This window comes from Suricata suricatta, chromosome 10 (assembly GCF_006229205.1).
Source record: "Suricata suricatta isolate VVHF042 chromosome 10, meerkat_22Aug2017_6uvM2_HiC, whole genome shotgun sequence".
Lineage (NCBI taxonomy): Eukaryota > Metazoa > Chordata > Mammalia > Carnivora > Herpestidae > Suricata > Suricata suricatta.
In genome coordinates this window covers 55,643,571-55,671,352 of record NC_043709.1, presented here as the reverse complement: position 1 = coordinate 55,671,352, position 27,782 = coordinate 55,643,571, and the positions used below count along the sequence as shown (strand labels likewise).

Below are 27,782 nucleotides of genomic sequence, written 5' to 3'. Positions count from 1 at the left end.
CAGCCCTGTAACTTGGAGCAGGGTAGGGGGTCCAGCATGAAGCCCCCGGACCGCCCCGCCCCTGGCCGCACTGACCGGATACTGGGGGTCATGGGGGGCATGCTGCGCGCATGCGCCCTACCCGGGCAGGCGGGGGTAAGAAAGGGGGACCACGGTGGGGTCGGGTATCCTTAGGCTGCTTCAGGTCTGCACCCTACAATTCAACTTACCCGCAAACAGGAATTCTGCAGGGTAGTCGCAGGAATCTAAGAATTCCAAAAGAGGGCCATAGCCCTGGTCTGGGTGAACCGGTCTCTCCAACCCAGCCTAGGAGACCTTTTTACAATAATGTGGATTTGACAAGAGGAAGGGGGGAACCCGGGAGGTCAAGCCTGGGCCTGGAAGGTGGTTTCCTTACTACCAATTTGTCCACACAGCCCCCAAAGAGAAGCCCCCTAGGGCCAGGAGAGACTGAGGCACAGTCTGACTGTACAGAGGGGGATCAGAAAGGGGAGCGCGAACGCGAGGTTCCCGCGTGGGTTCCGCAGCTCGGTAAGAAACTGGGGGAGGGGTTGGGGCACAGTTTGCCGTCCTGCGCAAAGTGGCGAATTCAAATAATGCAGCGCTTATTAGCATAAAGGTTCGCATCTAATCTGCATGAGACCTATTTACTCGCCAAGACCTTCACGCTTCTCGCCCTCTAGTCCGCTGCGTGTCCCCCGCGTCAGCCGGTCCCGAGCCCCCGCTGGCGGAGTGTCCCCGCGCCCCACCCCTGGCTCCCCGCCAGCCCAGGCTCCAGGACTTCGCCTTAATTGGTGATTAGTCTCGGCTGGAGTCCTGGGGCCTGGAGGAAAGAAGGGTCTGGCGAGAGGGCGGCACCTGGGCCGTGTTCCCCACAGAGCTCCCCATTCACTCATCCCCGAAGCGGGGTGGGGGCTTGTCTACCCTGCGCGGCTAGGGACCGTCCCAACACCCAGGGTGTCTTCGCACAGACCCAGGCCCATCCATCCGCTCCCTTCTCCACCGCAGAGGATGAGGGGAGACTTGGGCAGACCCCGCTGCCCGGCTTAACCCCCACCCAGCGCACCGCGGTCGGGAGCCCGAGAGGCAGGAGGGAGGGGATCCCGAGGAGGGGGAGCCTAAGCTGGAGAGGAGAGGCGGAGGCTGTGGGGACGTGAAGTGGGAACGTGGTGGTGCCTGGGGGAGGGGGATTGGGGCTGGAGCGCGGCACTGGCAGGGGTTGGAGTGGGGGAATAGGAGGGAGAGGGCGGAGCTGGGCCGCAGAGGCCCCTCCCCGCGGCGGCACCGCGGTCGGGCCTGTTATTCGGCTCGCCGTTCGGCCCGGACCCGCGCAGCGCCAGTGACTCGGGGAGTCGGCCCCCGCCTCCTCCCTGCCCGGGCCTAGAACCATCCCAAACCCGAGAGGCCGGAGACAGAGCTGGAGCGGCTGCCGCATCCCGGTCCAGCTTCCCCCACCATCCCTTCCCTCCCCGCTGGACATCTGGACCCTGGGCCACGCACCGACTGGGTTCCGGAAACACACCCCGCCCAGCTCAGCGGCCCAGCCTCGCGCCGCCCGCGCTGCAGAGCCCCCAGCCCTCCTCTAGACCAGACTTCCGCCTACCCCTGGACTCCCCCTCCCGGTTCCCGCCCTCCTCCCCTCCCCCAGCCTGGAGCGGGGTAGGAGGGAGGGGGGGTGCGCGCCTTGCGCCGTCCCCACCCCGCCCCCCGTGATTCCCCCTGCATGGCCGGCCCGGGTGGGGGGTGCGGGGGGCCCCGGGCGCCATGCGGGGGGGGCACAAGGGGGGTCGCTGTGCCTGTCCCCATGTGATCCGAAAAGTGCTGGCAAAATGCGGCTGCTGCTTCGCCCGGGGGGGACGTGGTGAGTTCGAGGTCGCAGGGGCCCAGTGTTGAGGGAGGGGGGGCCGAGAGTTCAGGGCTTCGGGTTGCCCTGGCCCTAGGGATTTAGAGGCTGGAGACCTATACCTGTGTTTTCCAGGAAAGTGACTCAATAGATGATGTCCAAGATCTGCCTCCAAATTTTTATCAGTTCAAGTTAAGGAAATTGGGGAAGGGGCAGGAGACTCTTCTCTCTGTTTTGTAGTCAACTGGGTATGAGAAAAACCCATCCACAATCCTCTTGGGCCTAGAACTGCATCTTAAGTCCTTTTGCTGAGAATCTACCTCAGACCTGAAAAGGGAGAGAGGGATGGAGGAATGAGGATGGGGGTCTAGCAGGGGTTTTATGACAAATCACAGCTCCTCTGTCCATGAGCCCAGGGCAGATAACCCTGACTGAGCTCTCCTCATTTGCCCCCTCTATTGGGTTTGTGCATGTGTTGGGGAGATGGGCTGCAGAAGTCTTTTCTTTTTATAGTGATTACTGCAACTGGTGGAGGAGGAGTCTGGGGGTGGCGGATGGGCTTTTAGCTCCCCCATTCCACCTTCTCAGGGAATGGTCTGTGCCCATTGGAAAAGGGCAGATTGTAGGAGAGCAGATGGCCACCCCCAGCTTCCAGTGTCTGCCCAGACGGCTGCCCCACTCTATCTATGCCATGCTCAGAATATGGAGGAACCTCCAAATTTAACTGAGGTTCCCAGGCCTTGGGAGCCCAGGTGTTTACTGTCCTTCCTCCCAAGGGTGCCTAGGTGAAATTTGCTCTCCCCGCCAACTCAAATGAGGATAAGAGAGTGGGCCCTGGGGGAGAGGGGCTCAGCATCATGCAGAGGAGCCTCTGGGAGCTCCCAAGAAACCCTGCATCTGGAGCTAGAGTAATATCTATGGCCCCTTTTCTCCCCCTACTCCCCATTAGAATCCTATTCCATTGCTGGCAGTGAGGGGAGTGTATCAGCTTCAGCTGCTTCGGGTCTGGCTGTCCTCTCTGGCCCCAGCTCTGGCCTCAGCTCTGGCCCCTGTTCCCCGGGCCCCCCAGGGCCAATCAGTGGCCTGAGAAGATGGTTGGATCATTCCAAACACTGTCTCAGTGTGGAAACTGAGGCAGACGGTGGCCAGGCTGGACCATATGAGGTGAGCAGGGAGCACCACACAAACATGTAGGACATCCATGAAGGACCCTGGGAGAGAGGGCCAGTTGGGGCCACTGGTCATTGGGGAGACATAGCTATTGTCCATGACCTCCGACACTTGATCTCTGGCTCCCAGAACTGGATGCTGGAACCAGCTCTGGCCACAGGAGAGGAGCTGCCAGAACTGACCCTGCTGACCACATTGTTGGAGGGCCCTGGAGATAAGACGCAGGTATGAAGAAATGGATCTGCAGAGCTCCCCAGAAGGCATCCATTGGTTTACTCTGGGATGTTCTTTCCTTCCAGCCACCTGAGGAGGAGACCCTATCCCAGGCCCCTGAGAGTGAGGAGGAACAGAAGAAGAAGGCTCTAGAAAGGAGTATGTAAGTGTCCCCACACTCTCCCTTCCTTTTGCTCCCCCCAATTGTGCAACTTCCAGAGTACTGTTCCTCACGTTTGTTTTGGATTTGACACTTGGAATTTCCTCTGAGGTTGACTGTGGTAATGAAGGGGCTTCTAGTCCAGTAGGGAGGAATTGACTATATCAACGATGCGCACTCCTGTTCTCTTCCCAGGTATGTCTTGAGTGAACTGGTAGAGACAGAGAAAATGTATGTGGACGACTTGGGGCAGATTGTGGAGGTAGATCCTTTTTCTCCTCTGAGCTTTAGCCCAGCCCTTTCCCTCTGCCCAAAGCTAATTTTAGGAGATGCCTTGATGCTCCTCTGTCCCACCTCCCCAGTACCTCCTACATCCTGGACTTCTTGGGGGAGGGGTTTATCCCCCAAGGTCTTGCCCGCCGCATTCACCCCAACCTTCCTGCAGGGTTACATGGCCACCATGGCCGCTCAGGGAGTCCCAGAGAGTCTTCGAGGCCGTGACAGGATTGTATTTGGGAACATCCAGCAAATTTATGAGTGGCATCGAGAGTGAGTGGTGGATCCCGGAGAGTGAGGGGGAAGGGCATAGATGTTTGGTTGTCTCTGTATACTACCCTTGGACCCACTGTTGCCTGAGGAACGTTCGGAGTGGTTAAATGGCACTTAATGGCACAGCTAGGGTAGACAGCTCTGTCGAGTGGGGTGGGGGTATGTGACCAGCCTTTTCCCTGCCAACCCTTCCAGCTATTTCCTGCAGGAGCTGCAGCGGTGTTTGAAGGATCCTGATTGGCTGGCTCAGCTATTCATCAAACACGTGAGGCTTAAGAGGGTGGGGCCTGGAGGGGAGGGGCTTGGGAGTGGGCCAGGGCTCTCTGGAGATGTGCTTTCCCCTCTCACCCATCCTGCTCTCCTCAAACTTTACCCCTGTTAGGAGCGCAGGCTGCATATGTACGTGGTGTACTGTCAGAATAAGCCCAAGTCAGAGCACGTGGTGTCAGAGTTTGGGGACAGCTACTTTGAGGTCAGTGGCTGAGGCACCTTGGGGGATGGGGAATAGAATCATCAGGCTCTCCAGGCCACATAAACATCAGGTCCCTGTCCCCAGGAGCTCCGGCAGCAGCTAGGGCACCGCCTGCAACTCAACGACCTCCTCATCAAACCGGTGCAGAGGATCATGAAATACCAGCTGCTGCTCAAGGTCAGGACCACCTGTTCCCTGGGAGTGACTCTGGTTGGGACAGCCCCTTTTGTCATTCATCTCTTCAGGGTTCCTAAGCTCCCCCCATACTTCCTGGGCATCCCCACCTGTGTCTTCAAGGGGAGGATGTGGGAGTTTCAGAGGGTGTCCTCAAGACCTCCCTGAGCATTTCTTCTCTACATCTTAGGATTTTCTCAAATACTACAGTAGAGCTGGGATGGATACTGAAGAGCTGGAGGTGAGGGCTCCCAGATCTTCCAGGTCACACCACACACCTCTTACGTTTTTTAGTCTCCTGGCTTCCCCCAGCTCCTTGGGTGGTTTGCGCTCTCTGGTTTTCAGGGGGAGGCTGGTTGAGAGTTGAAACATGGTCTGAAGAGGCCTCTTTCTTGACAATGACAATGCTCCTCTCTTCGCCTGCGACCCAGCGAGCTGTGGAGGTCATGTGCTTTGTACCCAAGCGCTGCAATGATATGATGACTCTGGGGAGACTTCGGGGGTTTGAGGTATGGGGATAGAACAGGAAACCGGAGGTCCAGTGCTCTTCTGTCCCAGGCTGACCACTTGGGAGGTCCTTATGGGGAACTGCCCTCCCTGGGACTGACCTCATGGTTGGTTGGGAGTGTCAGGGGAAGGAGGGAGGAACAGAGAGTGTCCCTTTTCTCTTCTTGCTTTTTTCTCAAAGCCACCATCCTTTGGTTCTAGGGCAAACTGACTGCTCAGGGGAAGCTCCTGGGCCAGGACACATTCTGGGTCACAGAGCCTGAGGCTGGCGGTCTGCTCTCTTCCCGGGGTCGAGAGAGACGTGTCTTCCTCTTTGAGCAAATCGTCATCTTCAGTGAGGCCCTGGGAGGAGGAGTACGAGGCGGAGCACTGGCTGGATATGTGTACAAGAGCAGCATCAAGGTGGGGAGGAGGCCACAAGGGAGGGGTGTGCCTAGGACAGAGTGAGGCCTCTGAGGGAATGTCTGGCTGCTGGATTTGTTGGGAGGGGCCGGGAACCAGAGAAGACCTAAAGAATTTGGGAGCTGTCTCCATTTTGCCAATCCAGGTGAGCTGCCTGGGACTGGAGGGGAACCTCCAAGGTGACCCTTGCCGATTTGCACTGACCTCCAGAGGGCCAGAGGGTGGGATCCAGCGCTATGTCCTACAGACTGCAGATCCTGCGGTCAGCCAGGCCTGGATCAAGCAAGTGGCTCAGATCCTGGAAAGCCAGCGGGACTTTCTCAATGGTGAAGCTCTCACCCTCCCTCCCCCACAGGCTCCTTCAGCCTTTTGGCCTCCTGAATCCCTCCCTCACTGCCCAATCTCCAATCCCTGCCCTCTGACCCCAGCTTCCCTTCATTTCCCTGGCAATTTATATTGGCTGACAGTTCAAGGGAGGAGGGCAAAGTGGGAGGACTGTTTGGGCAGAGCCCTTAGGGAAAAGACCTATCTCTGTTGTAACTGCCCTTCTGTTCCTCTCTTTGCTCCAGCATTGCAGTCACCCATTGAATATCAGAGGAGGGAGAGCCAGACCAATAGCCTGGGGCGGCCAGGAGGGCTTAGGGTGGGGAGTCCTGGGAGAATCCGGCCTGGAGACCGGGCCCAGGTCAGCACACACGCACCCATCAATGGCTCTCTCCCCTCCCTGCTGCTGTTGCCCAAAGGGGAGGTGGCCAGAGCCCCCCTGTCCCTGGACACACAGGTATGAGGAGTGGAGCTCCCCTGTTATAGAATGGGGAGGGCCCCTCTTGTCCTGGGATCCCTAAATTCCCTTCCCCCCATGCTTCCTTACAACCACCACCTGTCTTTTGTCTGCCCCTTCCTACTGCCCTACTCTTACCCGTCCCTCCTGGAGGGACCCTGGGAGAGGCTGATGGTCTCAGATCATCTAAGATACCTGGCAAGAGGAGGTGGGTTGGCCAGGGGGCATATACTGAAAAGACAGGAGTGAGGGTGAATTCCTGAACTTTTTTTTATCCTCTGACTTGAGTCTTTCCTCAGGCCCTCAGTGACATCCCCCAAGCTCCTCGTGACTCTCCTCCAGCTCCACCAATCCCAGACACCCCTCCCTGCCAAGCCAGACTTGCCAAGCTGGATGAAGATGAGCTGTAACCGGCAGAGACCTAGGGTGGTGCTGACCCAGCCACCCTATTTCCCGAGGAACTTAAGGGCAAACCTTCTGGCACCACCAAGGAATTCCTTCTTGATGTGTCTGGAGAGGGGGAGTGGTGTAAACTTGGATAAGGATACATAGACTCAAAAGGACTTCTCTCTGCTTGAGGAACATAGGTTCTTTCAGCTCCAGCCCCTTATGCATGCATCACAGGTGCCCCCCAAAAGGAGGATGAGTGGGTGGGTGGGAGGGCTGGGGCAGCGGCCAGATAAAAATGGTTGGTTTTGGTTTTGATTTTGTTTCTTTCGGTTTTCTGAGAATAAAGGTTTTGTGATATCACTAAGGCTGCTGTCTTGGCAGAGGGAAGGGGAGACTGTAGGAGGGGTTGGTGGGGTGAAGTGAAATGGGGCAACCAGCTGGCCTGCGACAGTCTGGTGAGAGGAGGACACAGGGTATGAGAGAAAAGATGTCGCTGTCACCTACAGCGGCAGCACCTCCCGGTTCAGACCTGGAACTCGGGGTCATTGGAAAACTCTAGTTCCTTGATGTATATCCTTCCCTTTCCCCAGCCTGCTTTCTCTCCCATCTGGCCTCCATGCTAGACCCCACTGGAAAGCCCGGTGTGGTCTGACTTCCCACCATTCCCCCAACACCCAGATTCTAAAGCACTAAATACCCGAGTACCTTTCCTTCTGAGGCCTCCATGTTCTGCTGAGGGAGAATGGGAAGGTGGAGAGGATGCTGGGGGCTGTGGCCCTTTTCAGCGTTGAGTCTCTGTCTTTTCCCGGTCTGTGAGGTCATAAGGTGTGCCCATTGTGAGCAGGAAGGGATTCTTCTCAAGCCACAGACCCAAGAGTGTGCAGCCCACAGGGATCTTCACCCTTCCCTACTTCTGGGATAGCCTCTGGGACAGAGAAAGCCAAACATGCAGAGATCCATGTCCAGATGCCCCGTCCTGGGTCCGGGGGCATCAGTGTGTCCACTGTGTCCATTTGTCCCCTGGGCTTGGTCACGTGTACTTGGGCTTCCTCAGCAGACAATAGGCTGCTGGGGTGGGAGGGTGAGGAGGAGCAGGAGCCTCCCTGTGGGCCTGAGGTCCCTCTTGCCGACAATGGGGGGAGGGACCTCTAAGCGGGGGGGACAGGACGTGCAATCCAGATAAGACTTCTGGGGAACAATAGGAGGAATTGAAGAGGGGAGACCCACCCTCACTGTACCCCACCCCCAGGGCTTTGGGGTCAGGGACTGGGGACCAGAGGGTGATGGGGAGAGGTGCCAAGCATTCTTGTAAATGGAGGAGGGGATGGGGCAAATAACAGGATTCTGGAGCTCAGAAGTTTTGCATCTTTTGAGGGACCACAGGGGTGCACAAGGTGGGTGCATGCCCCTTTTGAAATTAATTTAACCTCAACTATGTTTTTGAGTACCTACGTTGTAAATAGCACTTGAATGTAATAAATGGCACTTCAAATTTTTTGGCTTCTGAGAGGTGAAATCAAAATTTCCTATCAGTTCAGTATTTTCAGTGAGGCCCGAGCTGGGACTTAAGGCCCAGCTCCCAGTGGAGGTGTGGGTTGTGGTTCTCTTGGTTCTCTCGTCCCTGTCCAATACATGTAACTGTGACCCAGCTCTCTCTTACAACAGAGCCTCTTAACACTTTCTTGGGGTAAGCTGTATCCCTTGAGGATCCGGGTCTGGGGGAGAGGTATGTGTGTGTTGTGTGTAGAGGGAATGGTGAACTCTCTTGCGGGGAATGCAGAGGCTCTGGGAATGCTGGGTCACAGCAGCCCAGCCAGCTGTCTCCTCCTAAAGGGCCAAAAGGGGGGAGACAGGAATCAAAGGCTTAGGAACGGTAAAAAGTGGGTGTTGCGTGCTGAGAATGCGGTTGCCTTTCAGCCTGGGTCTCTGGTCCCTACACTTTTCCACACCCCACCCCCTCACCCCGCCCTCGCCGACTCCAGAGCCAGCGACTCCGCAGAGGACATCCGAGGAAACGCCTAACTTAAAGACTCCCTCTCCCGAAGCCTTTGCTTTCTCCCGAAGCCTTTGCTCTCTCCCGGCCCTTGAAGGTCCCCAAGAGAGGGCGCCCTCCAGGGCCGGATTGGACCTTGCTTCGTGGAGGCGGGACTGAGGGCTAGCGTTGGAGGGGTATTTAAGTCTAGGCGGGGTTGGAGGTGGCCAAGGGCAAAATGAGTGGGCTACCGGGCGCCAGGACCTGCCCAGGCCTGGGAGAGGCCTCCGACCTTAAGTTCCCTCTGGGCGCCAAGTTCAGGGAACCTCTCACCGAGACTCGGTTCCAGCAGCTCTTCGGGGACGCAGAGCAGGCGCCGGAGCTCCTCGCGGAGCCCCGCTCGTCCCGACTGCGGCGACGGTGGAGGCTGCGGGCCCGCGCTTGCTCCGGGCCGGGGGCGTGGCGCGTGCTGCAGGCGCGGCTGCCCCCGCTGCGTTGGCTGCCCCGCTACCGTTGGCGGGCCTGGCTGCTCGGGGATGCCGTGGCCGGGGTGACCGTGGGCATCGTGCACGTGCCCCAGGGTGAGCGGCCCTAACACTAGCCTGACAGGGGCCCAAGCTCTGAAGGGCATGGAGCGGTGCAGGGGCTGGGCCCCTGGGAGCCAGGGCCGGGTTAGTGCGGCCGAGGGTTAGAAGACCTGAGACCAAGTTCTGGGTAAGGACTACGGAGCTGCAGCAGATCCCCACCCCCAGCCCGCTTCATTTGCGCAATCCTTCCAGAAGTCTTGGAGGCGTTCCGGGTCAGGGAACCGGAGAGAGGCACCATACCTGCCCCAGACTCCCCCCCTACCCCCCGCGGTCTGGGCCGACACGGATCTGTGACCCTGCCGCCCCACGACCTCCCACCGAGGCCTGTTAACCCCTAGGTTCCCTCATGTAGCACGATTTAGCGTCTTCATGCCAGCCTCTAAGAGTGTGGGAAGACGAAGGCGGCCTGGAGGCTGGTCACCTTCCCCAACCCCACACACAGACCCCGAAGATCATCCCTTCCATTTCTCGCACAGGCATGGCTTTTGCCCTCCTGACCTCCGTGCCTCCAGTATTCGGACTCTACACTTCTTTCTTCCCCGTCCTCATTTACACCTTGTTGGGTACTGGGAGACACCTGTCCACGGGTGAGTGACCCAGTGACTCCTCTTCTTCTCTGTGGGGTGAAAATGGACGGGGGCTTGAAACTTTGATTCTTGTAAGCTCTTTAGCTCTTAGTCCCCTTTCCCCCTCCCCTCCTTCCCTTCCGCCTCTGTCGCTACCCTGCCAGGAACCTCGGACCTAGGCAAAGCTTGCTGGGGGTGCTGAGTGGGTGCAGAGAGAAGGGAGTTTCCTCGGAACTCTTCTTCCCCCATGAAATTTGACTTAAATGAACATCTCCGGGACTTGGAAGACAGGAGGAGAGATGTGGGGTCACCAAAGGAGCGCGCAGTCTGCGGGCCGTCTGCGGGAGCGAGCAGTGATGGGTTTAGGAGGGCAGCTTTTGGCCGCCGGTGGGCCCTTCTTTCCTCCCTCCTCGCCGGTTCCCGGCTGCTGCAACGGCTCTCGGCCCCACAGGTTTCACCGAGCAGCAGCCTACCGGGAAGGCGGGATCTGACTGCAGCATCCCAGCCCCGAGGGCGGGAAGCCAGGACGGCCCCTTCGCTCCAGGCGGCAGAGCTGGTGATCTCTGCGTTTGTCCCCGGCTCTAGGGACTTTCGCGGTGCTCAGCCTCATGACAGGCTCTGCTGTGGAACGGCTGGTGCCCGAACCCCTCGGGGGTAACCTGAGCGGAATCGAGACTGAACGGTTGGACGCTCAGCGGGTTGGGGCGGCTGCGGCCTTGGCCTTCGGTAGCGGGGCGCTGATGGTGAGGGAGGACCCTGGGGGATTCACACTGGGGTCCCCAGGGGAACTGGGCCAGGAGAGAGGGAGGGACAAGTGTCACGCGCGGGTCCGGGCGGGAGAGGGGAGCTGGCGCACTGCGCTCTGGCGAGTCCACTCCCCCTGTAGTGACTGCGCGTCTTCTCCCCGCAGCTGGGCATGTTCGCGCTGCAGCTCGGCGTCCTGTCCACCTTTCTATCGGAGCCGGTGGTCAAAGCGCTGACCAGCGGGGCCGCGCTGCACGTGCTCGTGTCCCAGCTGCCGAGCCTGTTGGGATTGCCCCTCCCGCGCCAGATTGGCTGCTTCTCTCTCTTCAAGGTGGGGGTGGAGTACAGCCGAGGCGCGGCTTCTAGCGGTCCCGGGAAGAGGGAAACGGGGAAAGGAAGGACAGCGAGTGGAGGGATGGAGGGTGAGGGGAGCGGAGGAAAGGATATTAGAACCACGTGGCTGAATGAGGGGCGCTGCGGACACGGAAGCCCTGACGGGAGCCGGCAGGTCTTGCCTTGGCCGGGTGGGTCCGCTCCGAGGGCAGGCGACCTCGGCCCCGGGCCGTCGATCACCGCCCCCGCCCGCAGACGCTGGCCGCTGTGCTGACCGCGCTGCCCCGGAGCAGTCCGGCCGAACTGACCATCTCGGCACTCAGCCTGGCGCTGCTCGTGCCGGTCAAAGAATTGAACGTGAGATTCCGAGACAAGCTACCTACCCCGATCCCAGGGGAAATCGTCATGGTGAGGATGGCTCCCGGGTCGCGGTCCCCTGAACCACATAAACCTTGCGGGTCGGGGAGGAGCTGGCCGCTGCCGCCCCCTTGTGGAACGTAGCGAGTTTACAGAAAGAGGTCCTGTGCAAGTAGTTTTCAGGCCTCTTCCCAGAACATTTTGACCCTCCAGAATCCTCCATCCACACGGTCCCACTTCTCTGGCGGAGCCTCTTCTAGACCTCTTAGAATGCCTTCTTCCTGCTTACAGCGCTCCCTTGCGGTGTCGCTCGCCACAGCACCTCCACTCCTCTCTGCGCACCCGATATTTCACTGTAATTCAGTTTTTCTCCCTTCCCACGCCCACCTACATTTCTCTCTCTCCCCGACTAAATAAGTGTTCCACATCTCCACCCATACGCCGTAGATCCCTAGATATAGCCCAGCTGTCCTACTTAGAATGGCTAAATGTACTTCTTGATATCTACGATCCCTCATGGGAGGGGAGAGCTTCTTACTTCCTCCGGTTTATCTCTTACCACAGCCTTAAGTATACCTCAATCCTTTCTCATCCGCACTCGCCTTCACTCTAAATCGGCTATCAGGTGCCCCTCCCAAACACATCCCAACTCCCCCAGTTCTGGGCCCCTGCAAATACCTAATGCTGCCTATTAATCCTCTCTCATGTGAAACTTTGTCTAGCCTCTTCCAGGAAGCTCATCTCCTGCCATGCTTTAATTTGTTCTTTCCTAGGTGCTTCTGGCCTCTGTACTCTGCTTCACCTCTTCCCTGGACACAAGATACAACGTCCAGATTGTGGGACTGCTGCCTGGAGGGTAAGAGAGAATCAAGATACCAGACTACTATTCTCAGACTTCTCCCACCCAGCACCTCCTCTTGGCCTGTCCCACCCTATTTTCTCTTTCTTCCCTATGTCCTTCTTATACAAAACCCAACCTCACCATGGATCCCTCTCTCTCCAGATTTCCCCAAGCCCATCTTCCCAACCTGGCTGAGCTGCCCAGGATCCTCGCTGACTCACTGCCCATCGCACTGGTTACTTTTGCTGTGTCCGCCTCCCTGGCCTCCATATATGCAGACAAGTATAGCTACACGATTGACTCCAACCAGGTATGACTCTGAGGATCCCAACTGCATTCAGGAGACAACTCCCTAATCTGATGTCTCCTGCCCCCCCCATCCCCACCCCCATGCCTTTATCTCTCTCTCCTATTCATCTGACTGCATCCCTCCAGGAGCTCTTGGCACATGGTATCTCCAACCTCATCTCCTCCCTCTTCTCCTGCTTTCCCAACTCTGCCACACTGGCCACCACCAGCCTACTAGTGGATGCTGGTGGGAATACACAGGTAACAGCATGTCCTTGGGTGAGAAATGGGGTGGGTATTAGTTTGGGGTGGTGGTGGAGAAACAGGTGGAAGACTGGTAGATAGATACCTGCGGGGACAGCTGTGTAGAGGAGAATGGGAATTTGTGAGGGAGAGTGAATGAGGGGCAGGATTTCTAGGTAGGAGAGATAGAGAATAGCAGGGCTCCACTAAGACCTTGGTAGACTCTAGCACTGAAAAAGTTTATGGTGCCCCATATGTAGTTCACAATAAAAACAATACTAAACTGTAAAATAAATTTGAAAGACAAAATTCTGATCCCCCCCCAAGAGGACATTTTCTTTTAAAAAGAAATATCACATATGAAAGTCTCCCACTAATACTCTGCTTTCCTACTTTGCGGGTGCCCTCTGAATGTTTCTCTGCTTTTAGGGTAATCCAACAGTGTCTTCTAAGGTGGACACAGGCTACAAAAATAGGGAGGTTGAACTACGTCTAGGTAGAGACTGGTGAATGGCAGGCATTTAATTGGGAGCGGGGAAAGGCAGGTGGGAGAAGCAGAATACCAAGAAGGGAGGTGAAGACTGAGGAATATCTTCATGGAAGGGGATTTGGGAGGAGGGAGACTTCCAAGGAAGACGAGGCAGAGTGGGGCAGGGGGACCGGCTCTCACACAGGGGTGAGTGAGCCTCCCTTCCTTCTCTGTGTCCGTCCCTCCTTCTTTCTAGCTGGCAGGTCTCTTCTCCTGCATAGTCGTCCTGTCAGTGCTGCTCTGGCTGGGGCCCTTCTTCTACTATCTGCCCAAGGTGAGGAACAGAGGAGGCATGGGAGTGGCTGGGAGAGGTGGCTATATTCAAGGACATCGAGGCAGTCAGCTTGCCTCTTCTGCCCCCAAGGCTGTCCTGGCCTGCATCAACATCTCCAGCATGCGCCAGATGTTCTTCCAGATGCAGGAACTTCCACAACTGTGGCGCATCAGCCGCATGGACTTTGTGAGAAGTGGCAGCCTTACCCCCAGATTGCTCTCTTTTGCTTCTCAGCATCCCCAGCTTCTGCCCTGCATCGGAGCTAACTGTCCTGGTCCTAAATTCTACAACATCCCTCCCCCACCTCCAACATGCATACCTCCTGAGCCCATTACTCAGAGACAAGGTGGAGGGTGGGGTTTGAACCCCTTCAGACCTGCATATTTGTAACTTCCCAGCTGTGGTGCAAGGTCTGTGGTGATTCCATCTGTGTATATCCCTTGTTGGGTCAGTCCTGCCCCTTGTGTCATTCTTTCTGCCTTCTCCTGGGCCATCCCATTTGTCCCGGCAGCCACTGCCCCTGGACCTCTTTCCTTAGCAGCCATGGCCTGGCATTTCTGTGGGCATTTCACTCCCATCCATGTCCTGCAGGCTGTATGGATGGTCACGTGGGTGGCTGTAGTGATCCTGAGTGTGGACGTGGGCCTGGCCATAGGCGTGGTCTTCTCCATGATGACTGTGGTCTGCCGCACCCAGAGGTGGGAGTAGAGATAAGAAGAGTTGGGAAGAGGGGTGGGGAGAGAACAGATGCTGGGCGGGGGGGGGGGGGCGGATTCTCCAGCCAGGCCAGGCTGGGAATCTGACCCCAGCTTCCTGCCCAGGGTGCAGTGCCTGGCACTTGGACTTGCTGAAGGGACGGAGCTCTACAGGCCACTCAGAGAGAGCCACAAGGTGGGTGGGCTACAGACAAAGAAGGAAGGGAAGATTAGACCCAGATGTTTTTCTGACTCTCTGACATCTTAGCTCCTCAAGGTCCCAGGGCTCTGCATCCTGAGATACCCAACACCACTCTACTTTGGGACCCGTGGGCAGTTCCGCCGCACCCTGGAGGGGCACCTGGGGCTTGGAGAAGGAGGCAAGGTGAGCCACTTGGTCAAAGGGGAGTGTGGCTTCTCTGGGAGTGGGAAGCAGGTGCGGCTTCTGAAGGGATCATTGTGCTTAAGGGCTGCACGTTTGTGCTTGTGTCTTGGAGGTGGTAACTGTCCTTCTCAACCCACAGGAGACTCCAAAGCCAGACGGCCCACCTGATGCAGGTGAGATGGAATGACAAGGAGGGAGATTTGGGTGTGGCTTGTGGAGGCATCTGGGTATTCCTGCCTTCTGCCATCCTAGTTGCTGAACCTGTCAGAGTGGTGGTCCTAGACTGCAGTGGTATCACCTTTGCAGATGCTGCTGGGGCCAGAGAGGTGGTACAGGTGAGGGATTGGGTGGGTTGAGGAGAAAGTCTCTTTATCCCATGCATACTCTCTGATGTGGGATGTAACACCCTGCCCCACCTCCCCAGCTAGCCAGGCGATGCCGAGATGCTGGGATCCACCTTCTCCTGGCTCAGTGTAATGGTGAGAGGTGTGGAGGACCTGGAGATGGGGGAATGGCTGGACGCTTGAGGGAGGGAAAAGGAAACTGTAGATTTAAGATCTAAGAGCCTGACCTGCCTTTCTACACAGCCTCAGTGCTGGGGACACTGACCCAGGCAGGACTCTTGGACAGAATGACCCCAGAGCAGCTGTTTGTGAGTGTCCAGGACGCAGCTGCTCATGCCCTGGAGAGACTGGTGAGGGGGCAGTAGCAATGGGAGTGAGATCCAGGAGGCATGGGGTAGAGCAAGTGGCATGTGAGTCAGTGGCTGAAGATCTAGGCAGAGGGTTTGGGGAAAGGGGCTGAGAAGGAAGCTGGAGGAGGGATGTGGGGAGATGAAATGATTAGTCAACTTAAGGCTAAGCCAAGGAAACTGGGCCCAGCTCCGCATGAAGAACTGAGGAGCTAGGGTTTCAAGGTGGAGTGGTGGCCTTTCAGAGGGGTGCCAAATGCTGAGGGAGGGAGGAAGACACCTAATCTATTCCTGACATGTCCCCTCTCCTTTCCAGGAGACTACTGGCCCCAAAACGTGCACAGTGTGGGTCTGACTCGGTCATTTGGAGTGTGGAGGGCCCCAACAATATGTGTGTGAGGAATCCCTTCACTTCATGTAACTAATAAAACAAAGCTGAATGCCTCTGGGGTACATGAAGTGAGTCTGGATGTCCGCACACCGACCCTTGGTGCCCCTTTCTCCATGTCCATAGCACTGCAAAGACACAACTAAACATGGCTTTCACTTGTGTGTTCACTGGCCCCCATCCCGGCTCTGGGGTCATCAGTTCTCTCCGTGGGGGTGGTGCCGGAACTGGTGCACAGAGTCCTGGATCCAGAGATGGGGGGCCCAGCCCTGGGAATACACATTGGGGGCTTCCCCACCCCCTCAGTCCCAAGGAGATGAGAGTATTTCCATTTTAGGTTCTTAAAGTCCCCATGGGCTTTTTGGCACTTGGAAAGTGGCCCCCCCCACTTCCTGCCCCATGAGAAGAGGGTTGGGGGGAGGACTTGGCACTGGCCGTGGGACGAGTTATGGCTCCATCACATCGCTGGGCACTCACAGAAAGGAGGAGTGTCACCAGGACAAGCCCCTTTTTGGGATCGGATTCTAAAGGGGATTAGGGACAGTCAGTGGGGTAGTCACCGGGTGGTGGAGTTTGCTAGAAATTCCTGGGGTTTGTTAGAAATTCCTGGAAGGGACAAGGAAGCAGGCCCAGCCTGACAGTTTGAAGGCCTCAAAGGACCATCATTCCGCAGTCATGCACTGCAGCCGGTGTTTGAAGAAGAGCAGGCGGTGTTTGGCCACCTGACTTTCGTCCAGCGATCCTGGGTAACGGTACCGGGCATAAGTCTCTGCCCCCACATCCCTTGACGTCCAAGGCAGCTTCAACTTAGATGCATGATCCACAACGACGTCTGAGCAGGAGCCCACCCGCAGGGAACCAAGCCCATCGAGGAAGAATTCTGGGAGTGGAGGAAGGGGGGTACACAGTGAAGCATCTGAAGGCTGCAGAAGGCTGCAGAAGGCTAACCCGTAAGGGAGAAAGGAGAGTTGGGTATGGGGGCTGCACATGCAAAGCCTCCTTTTCTGAGGGCCTTGGGCTACTAACTAATTCATTTGGGTCCTAGTTTTACTTTTTTGTAAAATGAAGTCACCATCCCTACTTTGTGCTTTGAGAACATATCCCCATCCTCCCCAACACACACCTAAACATCCAATAAATGCTAATAGCCTGCTCCAGGAGTGTGGTCTGAATCAGGCGGAGCAGCTGGGACCGGACCAAAGGTGGCGCTGATAGCGGTGGGGAAGTTAAAGACAGACCTAGTAGCTGTGCTGGGCTTGGAGGTTTAAAGAGTGTGCGGGCCAGGAGGGAGGGAGCCCTGTCTCGTGCAGGGGCGCACGTCTCGGTAAATTTACGCAGAACTCTCCGCTGGAGTGGACGTAGGAGTACCCGCTGCTGCCTTTGGAGCCTTGGAGCCTCGCCCAGCGCCCCGCGGAGTCTCTGCGGGGCCGGGCCGGGCCGGGAGGGGGCGCCACTCACCCAGATGCGCCACGCGGCTGAGCCGCGGGTCGAAGCCGACTTCGCGCACCTTATCCGTGCGCGCCAGGAAGAAGTTGACCACGCCGTCAGTGACCACGCAGCCTGGAAAGCCGACGAGCTCGTGGTGGAAGCCGCGCCTTTGCCGGAGGCAGTTCCCGCGGCCTGGCGCGCCGGGCTCCACGCTCAGCAGCTGCCGGTAGGTGGTGGCGAAGCCGGAGATCTCGCGCACGGCGCCCCCGACCTGCGGGGAGTGGGAGGCTGGCTCCAGGCGGGACCGGGACTGCGGGGAGCTAGATTTGTGCTGCCCCTCCCTCGGGCGGGTCACCGGCCGCGTCCTCTTCCGCTCTACCCCGCAGGACCCAGATTGTTCCCCAGGCCCATCCTCTGTCCGTCCCAGGGCCGGCCGCTCTCGGCCGGGTCTCCTCGCCGCCGCCGCGTTAGCCTGCTGGAGTCCCTCCTTTTCCCACCCCACATTCCGCGGGCCCGCGCTTACCAGATCCAGAGGCGTCCGCTCCAGCACGTCCACAAGCCTCTCCAGCCGCGTCCTTGCCGTGAAGACAAAGTCGTCGTCCACCCACAGGACGTACTTGGTGGTTACTTGGGACACGGCCAGGTTCCGGCCTGCAAACCAGCCCTGGAGGCAGGGTATACAGTTAGTGAGGCTGTAGAGATAGGACACAACCCCTCTGCGACCTTTCCTCCTTTCTCCAGACACCTCTCTAAACTTTCCAGTACCTACGAATGGCTCAGAGCTAGGCAAAAAAAAAAAAAAAAAAAAAAAAAAAAAAAAAAAAAAAAAAAAAAAAAAAAAAAAAAAAAAAAGGCAGTTTCCCACTGCCAAGGGTAATGAGTCCGTGTTCTGGGGGAGGGTCTTAGAACGCATTTAATTTATATGTGCATTCATTCATTCATTCATTCACCCGTTTATAGAGCGCTCCCTAGGTGCTAAGCACATTCTAAGGATGCAGCGGGAATAAGATAGGCACGATTCCTCCACCCACGGAGCTTATTATGTTCCAGGAATCGCCATGCTTAACAGGCACCCCAGTAATTCTGAGGCACGTAGTCCTGGAATCACTACTCCCGGTGGCTTCAGACCGAGGGCGCGCCTGCCTCTCTGCGCCCTCTGGCGCGCGGTTCAGCCTAGCTGGCTGCGCACCTTGCCAAAAGGCATGAGATAGTGTTCGATGTGGGGGCCACTAATTCTCTCTGGCTTGTCGCTGTCGTCCGCGATGACCACGGTGACCGTTGGGTAGAAGCGGCGGATGCTGGCGATGAGCGCCCGTAGACGATTGTAACGAAGGAAAGTCTTAGTGGCGATGGTGACCAGGGCGCTGATATTGTACTGGACTGGGAGTGAGGGGCAGGGTTAGGTGCAGAGAAGGAGAGTGGAAGTGAGGAGCAGGAAAACATCTCCCAGGGCCCCCCTCTCCCAGCTTCTCCCCACCGGTCTGAATTTAGGTCCTTGAACGCACCGGCCTCACCTCCCTGGGGTAGAGACGCGGGTGGGTACAGTCGAGGGTTGGGTGGGTGTCTTATGCGGATGGTAAAGGCGGCCTCATGTCCCTCCGTGGAGAACCGGACTGGGAAGAAAGGATACCAGATGTGGTCCTTATATCTGGGACAACATTCCCTTTTCAGTAAATCATTATTTAAGTGCCTACTCTACAGTACCACTTTTCTGGGCCCTGGTGGGCAAGAATGCAAGGTTTTTACATCCATGGCACTAACACTCTAATGGGTGGGAGAAAGAAAAATAAAGATTTGAGTTTTTAAAAATGATTTAATTAAAAGCTACCCTTTATTGAGCATTTACCATGTGGCAGGTACTTTTTAAGTTACCTTAAATATATGAACTCACTTAATCTTGACAAGCCTTAGAAAGTAGATTCCTGCTACTTTAGAAAAAGGCATACAAATTAAGTAACTTGTCTACATTTACACAACTCTTAAGCAACAAAGCTGAGATAGGAACCTAGTCATTCTGGTTCTAGGCTAAGTAAAAAAAATTCAGAAACTGGCAAACATTGAACGGAAAATAAAGCAAGTAATTGGATAGTGAAGAGGAGACATCCGAGCTGAGCTGAGATCCAAATGACAAGAAGGAGCCAGCCATGCAAAAATCTGGGGGAAGAGCATTCTTGGCAGAGGGAATAGCAAGTGCAAAGGCCCCAAAGTAGGAGCCGATGTGGTGTAGCCAGCCTTGGAGAGAAGCAGGAGGGCTGTGTTGTGCCTCTTTTGCTAGAGGAGAAATGGGAACTCTGGGAGATGAAGCCCCTTGCTCTCCAGTAAGTTGTGGTTTGGGAATAGAGTTTGAGCCTCTGGCTTCTGGGGCAAGTCACTTCCTGGGGCCCCCATGGTTGGCCTGAAGGGGGGACACACCCAAGGCTCGGGTTTCCCTCTGGCCTGCTCTGGCCCTACATGAACAAAGGCCCCTTCTCTCCCTCCCTGGCCTTGCTGGCCTAGCTGAAATGCCCATTGTGTGACTGGGCAGCTCTGGCCACTGCCCGAGTGTCTCCCACACCCTCTGCCATTTTCCCCATTCAGCCTTTCTGGGCTCTCTGTCCACCCAGCCCACCCCTGCCTCTACCCAGACTCACACCTGTGTCTGCTGTGTTTGCCTGGTAACTTCGGCTGCTGTAAGTGACCAGTTGTAGCTGCCGGTTGAGTTGGTCCAGCCCTGGGCTGGCGAGGGTGAGATCAGGCTGCCCCTCTCCAGTGAGAGTCACTCCTGTCACTTCCCCTGCCACGTCCCAGGTGCCCAAGGAGGCAGTTAAGTTCACCTGGAGAAGACAGGATTAGGCCTCAGAACTGCCTCTTGTCTCCCTGATTCCTCCATCCCTCCGTTGGCAGCCTTGCCTTCCTCCAGCATCCTCCCCAGCCCCCGCCAAGTTTATTTATTTATTTTGAGAGAGAGAGAGGCAGAGAGAGAGGGTGAGAATCGCAAGCAGGCTCCATGTTGTCAGTGCAGAGCTCCACACGGGGCTCTCAATCATGGCCTGAGCTGATGCCAAGAGTCAGTTGCTTGGGGTGCTTCGGTGGCTTAGCTGGTTAAGTGTCCGACTTCCATCCAACATTGGCTCGGATCATGATCTCACGGTTTGTGTGCAGACAGCCTAGAGCCTGGAGCCTACTTCAGATTCTGTGTCTTCCTCAATCTCTGCCCCTCCCCTGCACTCGCTCTGTCTCCCTCTCTCTCTTTTAAAAATAATCATTAAAAAAAAAGAAGGAGTCTGTTGCTTAACCAACTAAGCCCCCTGCGTGCCGCTCCTTCCATCCTTAATGCCCACCTGGCCTCCTCAGCCTCTCACCTGGTAAAGGTCCTGACCAGAAGCTGCCTGCAAGCTCAGCCCTGGGAGGAAAGAGAGGGAATCAGAATTCCAGACAGCCTTGAATTTTTCCTTACTTTCTCTTCTCTCTTTTCACCACACAAGGCACAGACCTTCTAACCCATCCCTCTTTGTTGAGGCCACAGCGGGGCACATTTGGGGACACAGCCTAGAGTAACTGAGTTTTCACTCCTTTCCATCAAAGCAAGAGCTCTTTATGGCCCGCCCCACCTATCCACCTAATCTTTGGTCAGTCGGCAAAGAATAGATTCTTTCTCCCAAACCTCTCCCGTTACAGTCAGCTGCAATTACTGACAACCCTAGAGTTCCTTCTATCCTCACCTCCTGCCTCAGGAACCCCCGTCTGCTCTCAAATCCTGCCTTCATCAGAAGCTCCCCGCCCCCTACTCCAATCTTCCTTAGCTCTTCCTCAGCCAGCCTTGAGCTCCACCACCCCCACAGTGGCTTAGGCCATCCCCCAGAGCCCCCCCCCCACCTGGTACCAAGATGCTCCGGAGGGGCTGGACCTCCACACCCTGCAGGGGGTATTGAAGAGGGGAGTTGGCAGGAGCTATGAGCAGCTGGTCAGCAGCAGACTGGCTCCTGGCAGTGGAGGACAGAGAAGGAATCAAGGGCAGAGGGGCTCTCCTTCCTGTCACACCCTCCCTCCAGGCCCCCCTTGGCCCATCCTCCACAGAGCCCTGCCCTCTTTTGCAGCTGGTACCTCGAGAGGAAGGCCTGGAACTCTCGCTCCCTGGAGGCAGAGGCAGCCCTCAGCTCCTCAGGGTCAAAGGCCTTGGTGAGGTCAATGGCTCGGACCTGCCTTTGGAAGGGGAAGTGAAGGCTCCCTCCACTGGCCTCACAACTACAGTTGTTCCCAGACAGCAGCCTGAAGGGGAGATGAAGGGTCATCAGAGCCCAGCTCCGTACACCTTTCAAAACATTAACACAGCGCCCCACACCTTGGTCCTTCAACCTGCACATCCAACGTCTGTCACCTTAGACACTGCTCTTCAAATACCCCCCAGGAGTGAAGGCCCCCCAATTGGATGACCTATCCTCTAAATCTGGGTTTTACAGAGGTGTAGAGGAGGGCTAGTTGCTAGGATTTCAGAGTTGTTTATCCACCATTCAGGACCCTCCTGAACTCTCCTTCCAAGTGTAATCAGTCGGACATCAGAAAGTCTTTCAGGTCCTCTGCCTGCACACCCTCCCCTCCCTATCACCGCGACCCGGTTCAGGGAGGAGAGATTTTTGTTCCCTCGGCCTAAGACTCAGAAGCAGTCCCCACCTCTCACCTCCCCCCTCCCTCAACCAGTCTGGAGAACCGAGGCATCAGAGCTCAGCAGTGCAGGAAACAAAAGCTCCCCACGCCGCCCGCCCCAGCGAGTGCTTCTCTGCCGCCACCGCTCCTGGCACTCACCCCACCACTTGCTCCTTTATCCTGACCGGGATGTGTGCATAGCGGGGCTCAGGCGCAAGGTCCTGCAGCTCTGGTCTGGAGGGGCCCTGCAGGGGCGCCCACAGCGCAGGAGGTGCCCGGAGGCCCGGAGCGTCCCGGGTGCTCACGTACAGGAGCCCCAGAGAGGCGCAGGCGAGCAGCAGGACCAGCACGCACAGGGCCCGGCGGCCCAGCCGCATCCTGGTGGGCGGGAGGGGTGAGAGGGTGAGAAAGGTGCGGAGGGGAGGCGTGGGCTGGGACCCTCGAGCCCCGCGGTTCCGGAGGCTCTGGTCAGCTCCCCGGGATGCTCTCCACATCCCTGCGCTCTAGGATTTGCACAGCGAATCTTAACCCCGGCCCTCCTCCCTTCACTCTCGGGGCCTCGGTCTCCCGGCCTCCTTTCTTCTCGCCCGCATCTCGGTTTCCTCTCACGCCCGAGGCCCGGCATCTTGATGCAAGAGAGCTTTGCATGCGGCGGTTTCCTCGCGGCCGTGTTTAAGTAGGAGTGCACTGCTTTCTCAGAGCAGCCGACATCCCCAAGCCCAAGGCCCCCTGGCCCGCGTGTCACTCACCCCTCCACCCCTGGTTCCGAGCATCACCTGGCCCCCAGTGGGCTGCACAGGGCGGCTCCACACTTTGCTTGTCATGAAAAATGCAGAATCACGCCCGCGCTGTTGGATGCCCCCGGCGGAGGTGACCGCGCGAGTGGCCTCGGGAAGCTTGTGCGGGGGACCGCGGGGGACTGGCCAGCGCGCCGCCTCCCTCCTCCAGCTCGGGGCCCCTCATCCTGCCGGAGCACTGACCTGTCTAACGCGCTAAGGCCGCCACAAGATTTCGGTCCGGGCTGCGCCAGGCTCTCAGCCCCGGCCTGGGGGTCCTCATGGGGCTGGAGGCGGCCCGATCAGGGAATCCGGCGTGAGCCTGGGTCGGGGGATCCCCCTGCCTCTCGGGCTCGCCCAGCCCCTCCCGCCTTCGGGAGCTCCGGGCTTTGTAGACCACAGCGCTGGGTGGGTGGTTCTGGGCGTTTCCTGTAGGGGTGGAGAGCAGAGTTGAGAAACCGTGGCGCCCCAGCTCCGGTAACAAAGCCAGGGGTCCCCGGCACCCTGTCCCCCTTGCCGGGCGGGGAGGGCTCAGGCCGCCGCCCGGTTGTTCGGATCGCCGCGCCGAGCGGCTGGCTCCCGGGCTCGTTGCGGCGGAGGCTCCGGCTACGCGCGGTGAAAGCAAGCGCCCGGGCGCCTTCTGGTGGGCGCAGAGGACATTGCGGGGGGCGCCGCGAGAAGGTCCTTCTCCCGACCCTCCCAGCCCTTCGCTTGCAAACCTGGCATCTCGATAGCCTGCCCCAGTCCCGTTCTATTCCCTATGCCCACGGAGCCGATCTCTCAGCGAGACTGTAGACAAGGATAAGGGCTTTGGGAGGAGATGAAGCCGGGCGACCTACAGCCCCATTTCAAGGAAGGTTTGGGTAGTTAGGGTGAGATAAAAGAAACCAGACTAGACCCCGGGACAATAAAGATTCTAGTTGGCTAACAAAGTCAGGTTCACACCCTCCTTCCCATCCTCGCCTCCCGCGTTCCAAACCCTCTAATACTCAAGAAGTAATTCAGAGCTCCCCTCCCCCCAACTCTTTTGGCAAACTTGCGGAAGGAAGTGGCTAGGTTGTCTGTAATTCTTTTTCTTTTAATTAAAAAAATTTTTTTGAGAGAGAAACAGAGCTCGAGTGAGGGAAGGGCAGAGAGAGAGGGAGACACATTATCCAAAGCAGGCTCCAGGCTCTGAACTGCCAGCACAGAGGTCCACGCGGGGCTGGAACTCCCCAACCTCCAGATAATGACCTGAGCCAAGTCAGATGCTGGAACTCACCAGTCTGGAGATATGACCTGAGCGGAAGTCAGATGCTTGACGGACTGAGCCACCAGGCACCTCGAGGTTGGCTGTAATCCTGCATGCAAGCATTAGAACCACAGACTCCCTTCCCTACTTCCGGATTTATGACTCTACCCATGGTTCCATGGTTCTAATAAAAGATGTACCAAGAGCAAGTAGGAAAAAAAGATACAATAAATGTAGAACATAATGAAAACATTGGTGGGAGGGGGAGATAGATAGTTGAATGAATTGTATTCAAAGAAATGAATAATCAGGTGGGGGGGAGTGGGATTCTCACCCCCTTTATACTAAAAAAATTCCAGATCTATCAAATATTTTAATATTAAAAATGAAACCAGAAAAGTAGTAAAGAAAATCATGTAGTTTTTGTGTTTTGTTTTTTATAATCTTAGAGTTCAGGTAGAGATCTCTAAGCAAGATATAAAGACAATAGTAATAAACTTGCGTACATAAAAACACTGAGTGAAGGAATTCTTGTAAACAAACTTAAGAGATAAATCACAAACTGAAAAAAATCTTTCCAACCTGTGAGACAGAAAAGGTCTATTTTCCTCAAGAGCTCTAAAACATCAATGAGAAAAAATGATCAACTACTCCCAAATGGACAAAAATTATGATTAAGCAATTGACAGGAAAAGTGATAATGGATTTTAAATATGTGAAAGTATACTTGACCTTATTCATAATAAATGAAATGCAAATTAGAACAGTGAAATTTCTTAAACAAAATTCTTGCAATATTATTGACTGTATTCTCTATGTTGTACTTTTTATAACTGGAGTTCTTTCTTTTATAACTGGAAGTGAATACTGCTTAGTCCTTTTCACCTGTTTCACCTATCCCCCATCCCATGAAATGTTTTTTGATTACCAAGTTAGTGAAGGCCAAGGAGTTGGCTAACGCACTGCATGGTCAAGCATGTAGAGAAACAACATCAGTCATACATTGTGGTGAGTGTAAATGGATAACACTTAGGAGAGCAATTGGCAAATCTATTAACATTTGAAATGTCAATCATTTAAATTTTAAATATTAATAATTTAAAAGTTTAAAGATATGGCTCAGTCAGACGATGGGACACTGGACGAAGCTATATCTACTGATATTGAATGATAGCCAAAGTTGCTAAGCAAAAGAAAGATTCCGAACAGCGTTTATAATCGGCTCCTATGTGTGGGTTTTAGCCTCTGGGCTAAACCCAAGTCTGGATATGCGGTGCTGCCATAACAGAAACCTGAAAATGTGGGCATGGCTTTGGGACTGGGTCTTGGCAAAAGCAGGAGGGAATCTGAGGAGTGTTAGTGAAGACTAAAAGGTATTAAAGAACTTGTTAGAAGCCAGATGGCCTTTAAGGCGGTTGCAGCTGTGGGGAAGTAGGGAAAGAAGGAAATTGAAGAAAAGGAGGTCTTGTTATATTTAGCAACCCTGTACCTATGGTGGGTGGAAGATAGAAACTTTACCAAATGAATTGAGGCTCTCACTGAGAAGATTTCTAAGCAGAGTATTGAAGGGGTCACCTTCTTGCTGCTTATAGTAAAAACAAATCGAAAGAGGTAAGCTAAAGGAAGGCACATTGGGGCGCCTGGGTGGCTCAGTTGGTTGAGTGTCTGACTTGGGCTCAGGTCATGATCTCACGGCTCTTGAGTTTGAGCCTCACATCAGGCTCTGTGCTGACAGCTCAGAGCCTGGATCCTGCTTCTCATTCTGTGTCTCCCTCTCTCTCTGCCCCTCCTCTGCTTGCACTCTGTCTCTCTCTTGGAAATAAGTAAACATTATTAAAAAAAAAAAAGAGGAAGGCACATTAAACAAAAGGAGCTGGAAATTGCTGGGTGGGAAGATTCCTAGCCTTTCCAAAGTACCAAAATTTTAAAAACTCAAAAAAAAAAAAAAAACCAACCCCAAACAAACCCAGGACCTGAAAATGATGCAAATACAAACCCATTGTTAACAAAGACCTAAGGCGGTGCCTCAGAACAAAGCCTTGTCTGCCAGCAGTCTATGCAGAAGCCCAAGGTGGATAAGGGCTTACATCAATAATATTTGTGGCTATGGCTTTCATTTAATGAATGAGTTGGCCTCAGTAAGATTCAGAGGCAACTCATAAAGATTTTAAGAGATGTGTTTGCAGAACTTTATTGGGGATATGCTAATTCTTTTATCATTCTGATAGAATACATGTTTGCTGTTTCAAGGCCCCAAATTTGTGATAACACATTACATAGCAATAGATAATGAATGCTGAAGATTATATAATACTGAGAATAAATGGTCTACAACTATATGCAATAATTCATAATGCTAAAGAAAAAGCCAAACAGAGATTACATTCTATATAATTTATTAAATTAGAATATAGGCAAAACTAATACATGATATTTGTAGTAAGGATCATAATTGTCTCTGAAGGTGGGGCTGAGGTTGGGGAATACTGTCTAGAAGGGGTTAAAGGGAATTGGGTCCTGGTAGTAAAGTTAGGTTTCTACATCTGAGTGCTGATTATACAAGTGTGTGTGTGTGTGTGTGTGTGTGTGTGTGTGTGTGTGTGTGTGTGTTTAGAGACAGAGAGCATGAGTGAGGGAAGAGACAGAGAATCTTAAGCAGTTTCCACACTCAGTGTAGAGCCTGACACAGGGCTTGATCCCGTGACTCTGGGATCATGACCTGACCTGAAATGAAGAGTTGGACACTCAACTGAGCCACCCAGGCGCCCCTATAAAGTGTGTTTAGTTTGTGAAAATATACTGAGTTGCATTCTTATAATCTGTATACTTTTCTGTATTTGTGTCATACACGAATATAGAGATTAAAAATATGTGAGAACAACAATTGTCATCTGCTTTGGGAAATATTCAGAAAAGATTTTCTTTAAGCAGTACACAGAATTGCAGTGGGGTGGTTTTCCTGACAGTCGCCTGGGGTTACTCAGGTGGCTGCAGCCATCTGGCAGTTAGCTCAGGCTGGGTGATGCAGGTGGCTGTCACTCGCATCTTGGCCAAACCTCTCTCTTCATGTGGTCTTTCATCCTCAGAGAAGCTCAGCTCGGGCATGGTGGGGAAGAGTGGGAGCTGCAAGGTCTGCTTGCTTATAGTCCAAACAGCGTCCTCTGTCTCTCTCTCATATAGATATATGAATTATTATATATTATATATAGATACATAAATATTAAATATAGTTATTCATTTGTCAAGGCAAGTCATCTTGCTATCTCAGATTCGATGGGGGCCTAAACTCCATCTCTTAAAGAACTTATGACCTGCCACTATCAGCACTAACACTATCTATCACTCTCTACCACTAGCACCAACGATCTAGTTTTCAAGTCCAGGAGCTCTTGCTTAATTATATACTTTCAGAAAGGAGGATGTCTTAATAGCGCTGTCAATATTACAAGGAGTAATGCTCAGAAACAGCAGAGCTTTAAACGTGCCTAGAAGTAAATACAGCCCAATAACAATCAACAGAAGACCCATATCTTCTAATACCTCTTTCCACTAAAAGGAACAAGCCTCCTTGGATGCATTCCAGGTTCTATCCCAGGGTTGGGACAAGAAAAATTAAATACGAACCTACAATGTCAGAAAGCATTGAAGCACTAAAAAAAACGGTGCATGTTAAAAGGACATGTACACTAGCCAGCTTGAAGGGGCTTCCACTGAATGAATCTAAGAAAATTTGAAGCACCATAACAATTTAGGATAGGAATAAATGATAAACCATTGAAAAAATAGAAATCTATGATCCATGTGGATAGTAAATACATACATACATACATACATACATACATACATGTAGAAAGAGGGAAGAAGTCAACTGGTAAATATGAACAGAGGGATGGGATGGAAAGTAATGGTTTTGCAACTATAGTAAAAATTGGTTTGGGCAAGAATCATCAATGAATGCTGATTCTAAAGGGGTGGGGGGAGTTCACCAATATCAATGAGGGGCAGAAGAACACCGTGTTCCTGCAGATACGGTAGCCTGAGAAAGATTCCACATCACTCCTGTAGCATTCTGGCTGAGATACAGAACTTGATCCTAAATATGAGCAAGCCCACAAACACCAAGTGAGGAATATTCTGTATATATGAGGGAAACTGGCCAGTATTTTTTAA

General features: G+C 54.5%; 3 protein-coding genes and 1 long non-coding RNA gene across 16 annotated transcripts in view; 2 read left to right on the top strand and 2 right to left on the bottom strand.

The window, feature by feature from the left end:
• The first annotated feature begins 9 nt into the window (after positions 1-9).
• ARHGEF25 (Rho guanine nucleotide exchange factor 25) lies at positions 10-7,021 on the top strand. 4 transcript variants are annotated; one of them, XM_029953300.1, is made up of 16 exons: positions 10-135; positions 417-531; positions 2,793-3,007; positions 3,143-3,238; positions 3,313-3,389; positions 3,582-3,648; positions 3,832-3,935; positions 4,131-4,200; positions 4,318-4,407; positions 4,492-4,584; positions 4,772-4,822; positions 5,013-5,090; positions 5,290-5,490; positions 5,636-5,816; positions 6,060-6,175; positions 6,571-7,021. In XM_029953300.1, the coding sequence occupies exons 1-16, from the start codon at positions 37-39 to the stop codon at positions 6,679-6,681; spliced, it is 1,764 nt and encodes a 587-aa protein (XP_029809160.1). In that variant the 5' UTR covers positions 10-36; the 3' UTR covers positions 6,682-7,021. The 4 variants fall into 4 exon arrangements, with proteins under 4 accessions (XP_029809160.1, XP_029809158.1, XP_029809159.1 ...); XM_029953298.1 differs by having other exon boundaries at positions 6,060-6,271; XM_029953299.1 differs by lacking the exon at positions 5,013-5,090 and having other exon boundaries at positions 6,060-6,271.
• On the bottom strand, positions 1,996-9,061 carry LOC115303514. Of its 6 annotated transcripts, none has more exons than XR_003914095.1 (7): positions 8,967-9,061; positions 7,367-7,586; positions 5,190-5,788; positions 4,860-5,047; positions 3,461-3,597; positions 3,196-3,343; positions 1,996-2,170 (listed from the first exon to the last, which is right to left on the bottom strand). It is a non-coding gene; the product is annotated as an uncharacterized LOC115303514 (long non-coding RNA). The 6 variants fall into 6 exon arrangements; XR_003914096.1 differs by having other exon boundaries at positions 4,860-5,016; XR_003914094.1 differs by having other exon boundaries at positions 5,695-5,788; positions 8,967-9,054.
• SLC26A10 (solute carrier family 26 member 10) lies at positions 8,872-15,616 on the top strand. Its single transcript, XM_029953297.1, has 18 exons — positions 8,872-9,214; positions 9,697-9,807; positions 10,372-10,529; positions 10,697-10,861; positions 11,119-11,271; positions 11,994-12,076; positions 12,224-12,371; positions 12,497-12,610; positions 13,318-13,395; positions 13,486-13,581; positions 13,987-14,093; positions 14,217-14,286; positions 14,359-14,475; positions 14,615-14,648; positions 14,728-14,810; positions 14,900-14,954; positions 15,063-15,169; positions 15,483-15,616. Exons 1-18 carry the CDS (start codon positions 8,872-8,874, stop codon positions 15,519-15,521), a joined length of 2,061 nt encoding a protein of 686 aa, XP_029809157.1. The 3' UTR covers positions 15,522-15,616.
• An 85-nt stretch (positions 15,617-15,701) lies between these two features.
• The window catches only part of B4GALNT1 (beta-1,4-N-acetyl-galactosaminyltransferase 1), a 45,681-nt gene continuing 33,600 nt past the window's right edge, over positions 15,702-27,782 (bottom strand). For 2 of the 5 annotated variants that reach the window (XM_029953305.1, XM_029953304.1), the window contains exons 2-12: positions 22,586-22,810; positions 21,765-21,983; positions 21,066-21,230; positions 20,838-20,944; positions 20,324-20,364; positions 19,615-19,795; positions 18,488-18,595; positions 18,172-18,362; positions 17,506-17,646; positions 17,013-17,253; positions 15,702-16,434 (exon numbers count right to left, since the gene is read on the bottom strand). In XM_029953305.1, the coding sequence (XP_029809165.1) occupies positions 16,217-16,434; positions 17,013-17,253; positions 17,506-17,646; positions 18,172-18,362; positions 18,488-18,595; positions 19,615-19,795; positions 20,324-20,364; positions 20,838-20,944; positions 21,066-21,230; positions 21,765-21,982 (1,611 nt within the window). In that variant the 5' untranslated portion in view covers position 21,983; positions 22,586-22,810 and the 3' untranslated portion in view covers positions 15,702-16,216. Of the gene's footprint in view, positions 16,435-17,012; positions 17,254-17,505; positions 17,647-18,171; positions 18,363-18,487; positions 18,596-19,614; positions 19,796-20,323; positions 20,365-20,837; positions 20,945-21,065; positions 21,231-21,764; positions 21,984-22,585; positions 23,003-23,642; positions 23,734-27,782 lie in introns of those variants that run through there. The other 3 variants (XM_029953303.1, XM_029953302.1, XM_029953306.1) reach the window with 3 other exon arrangements.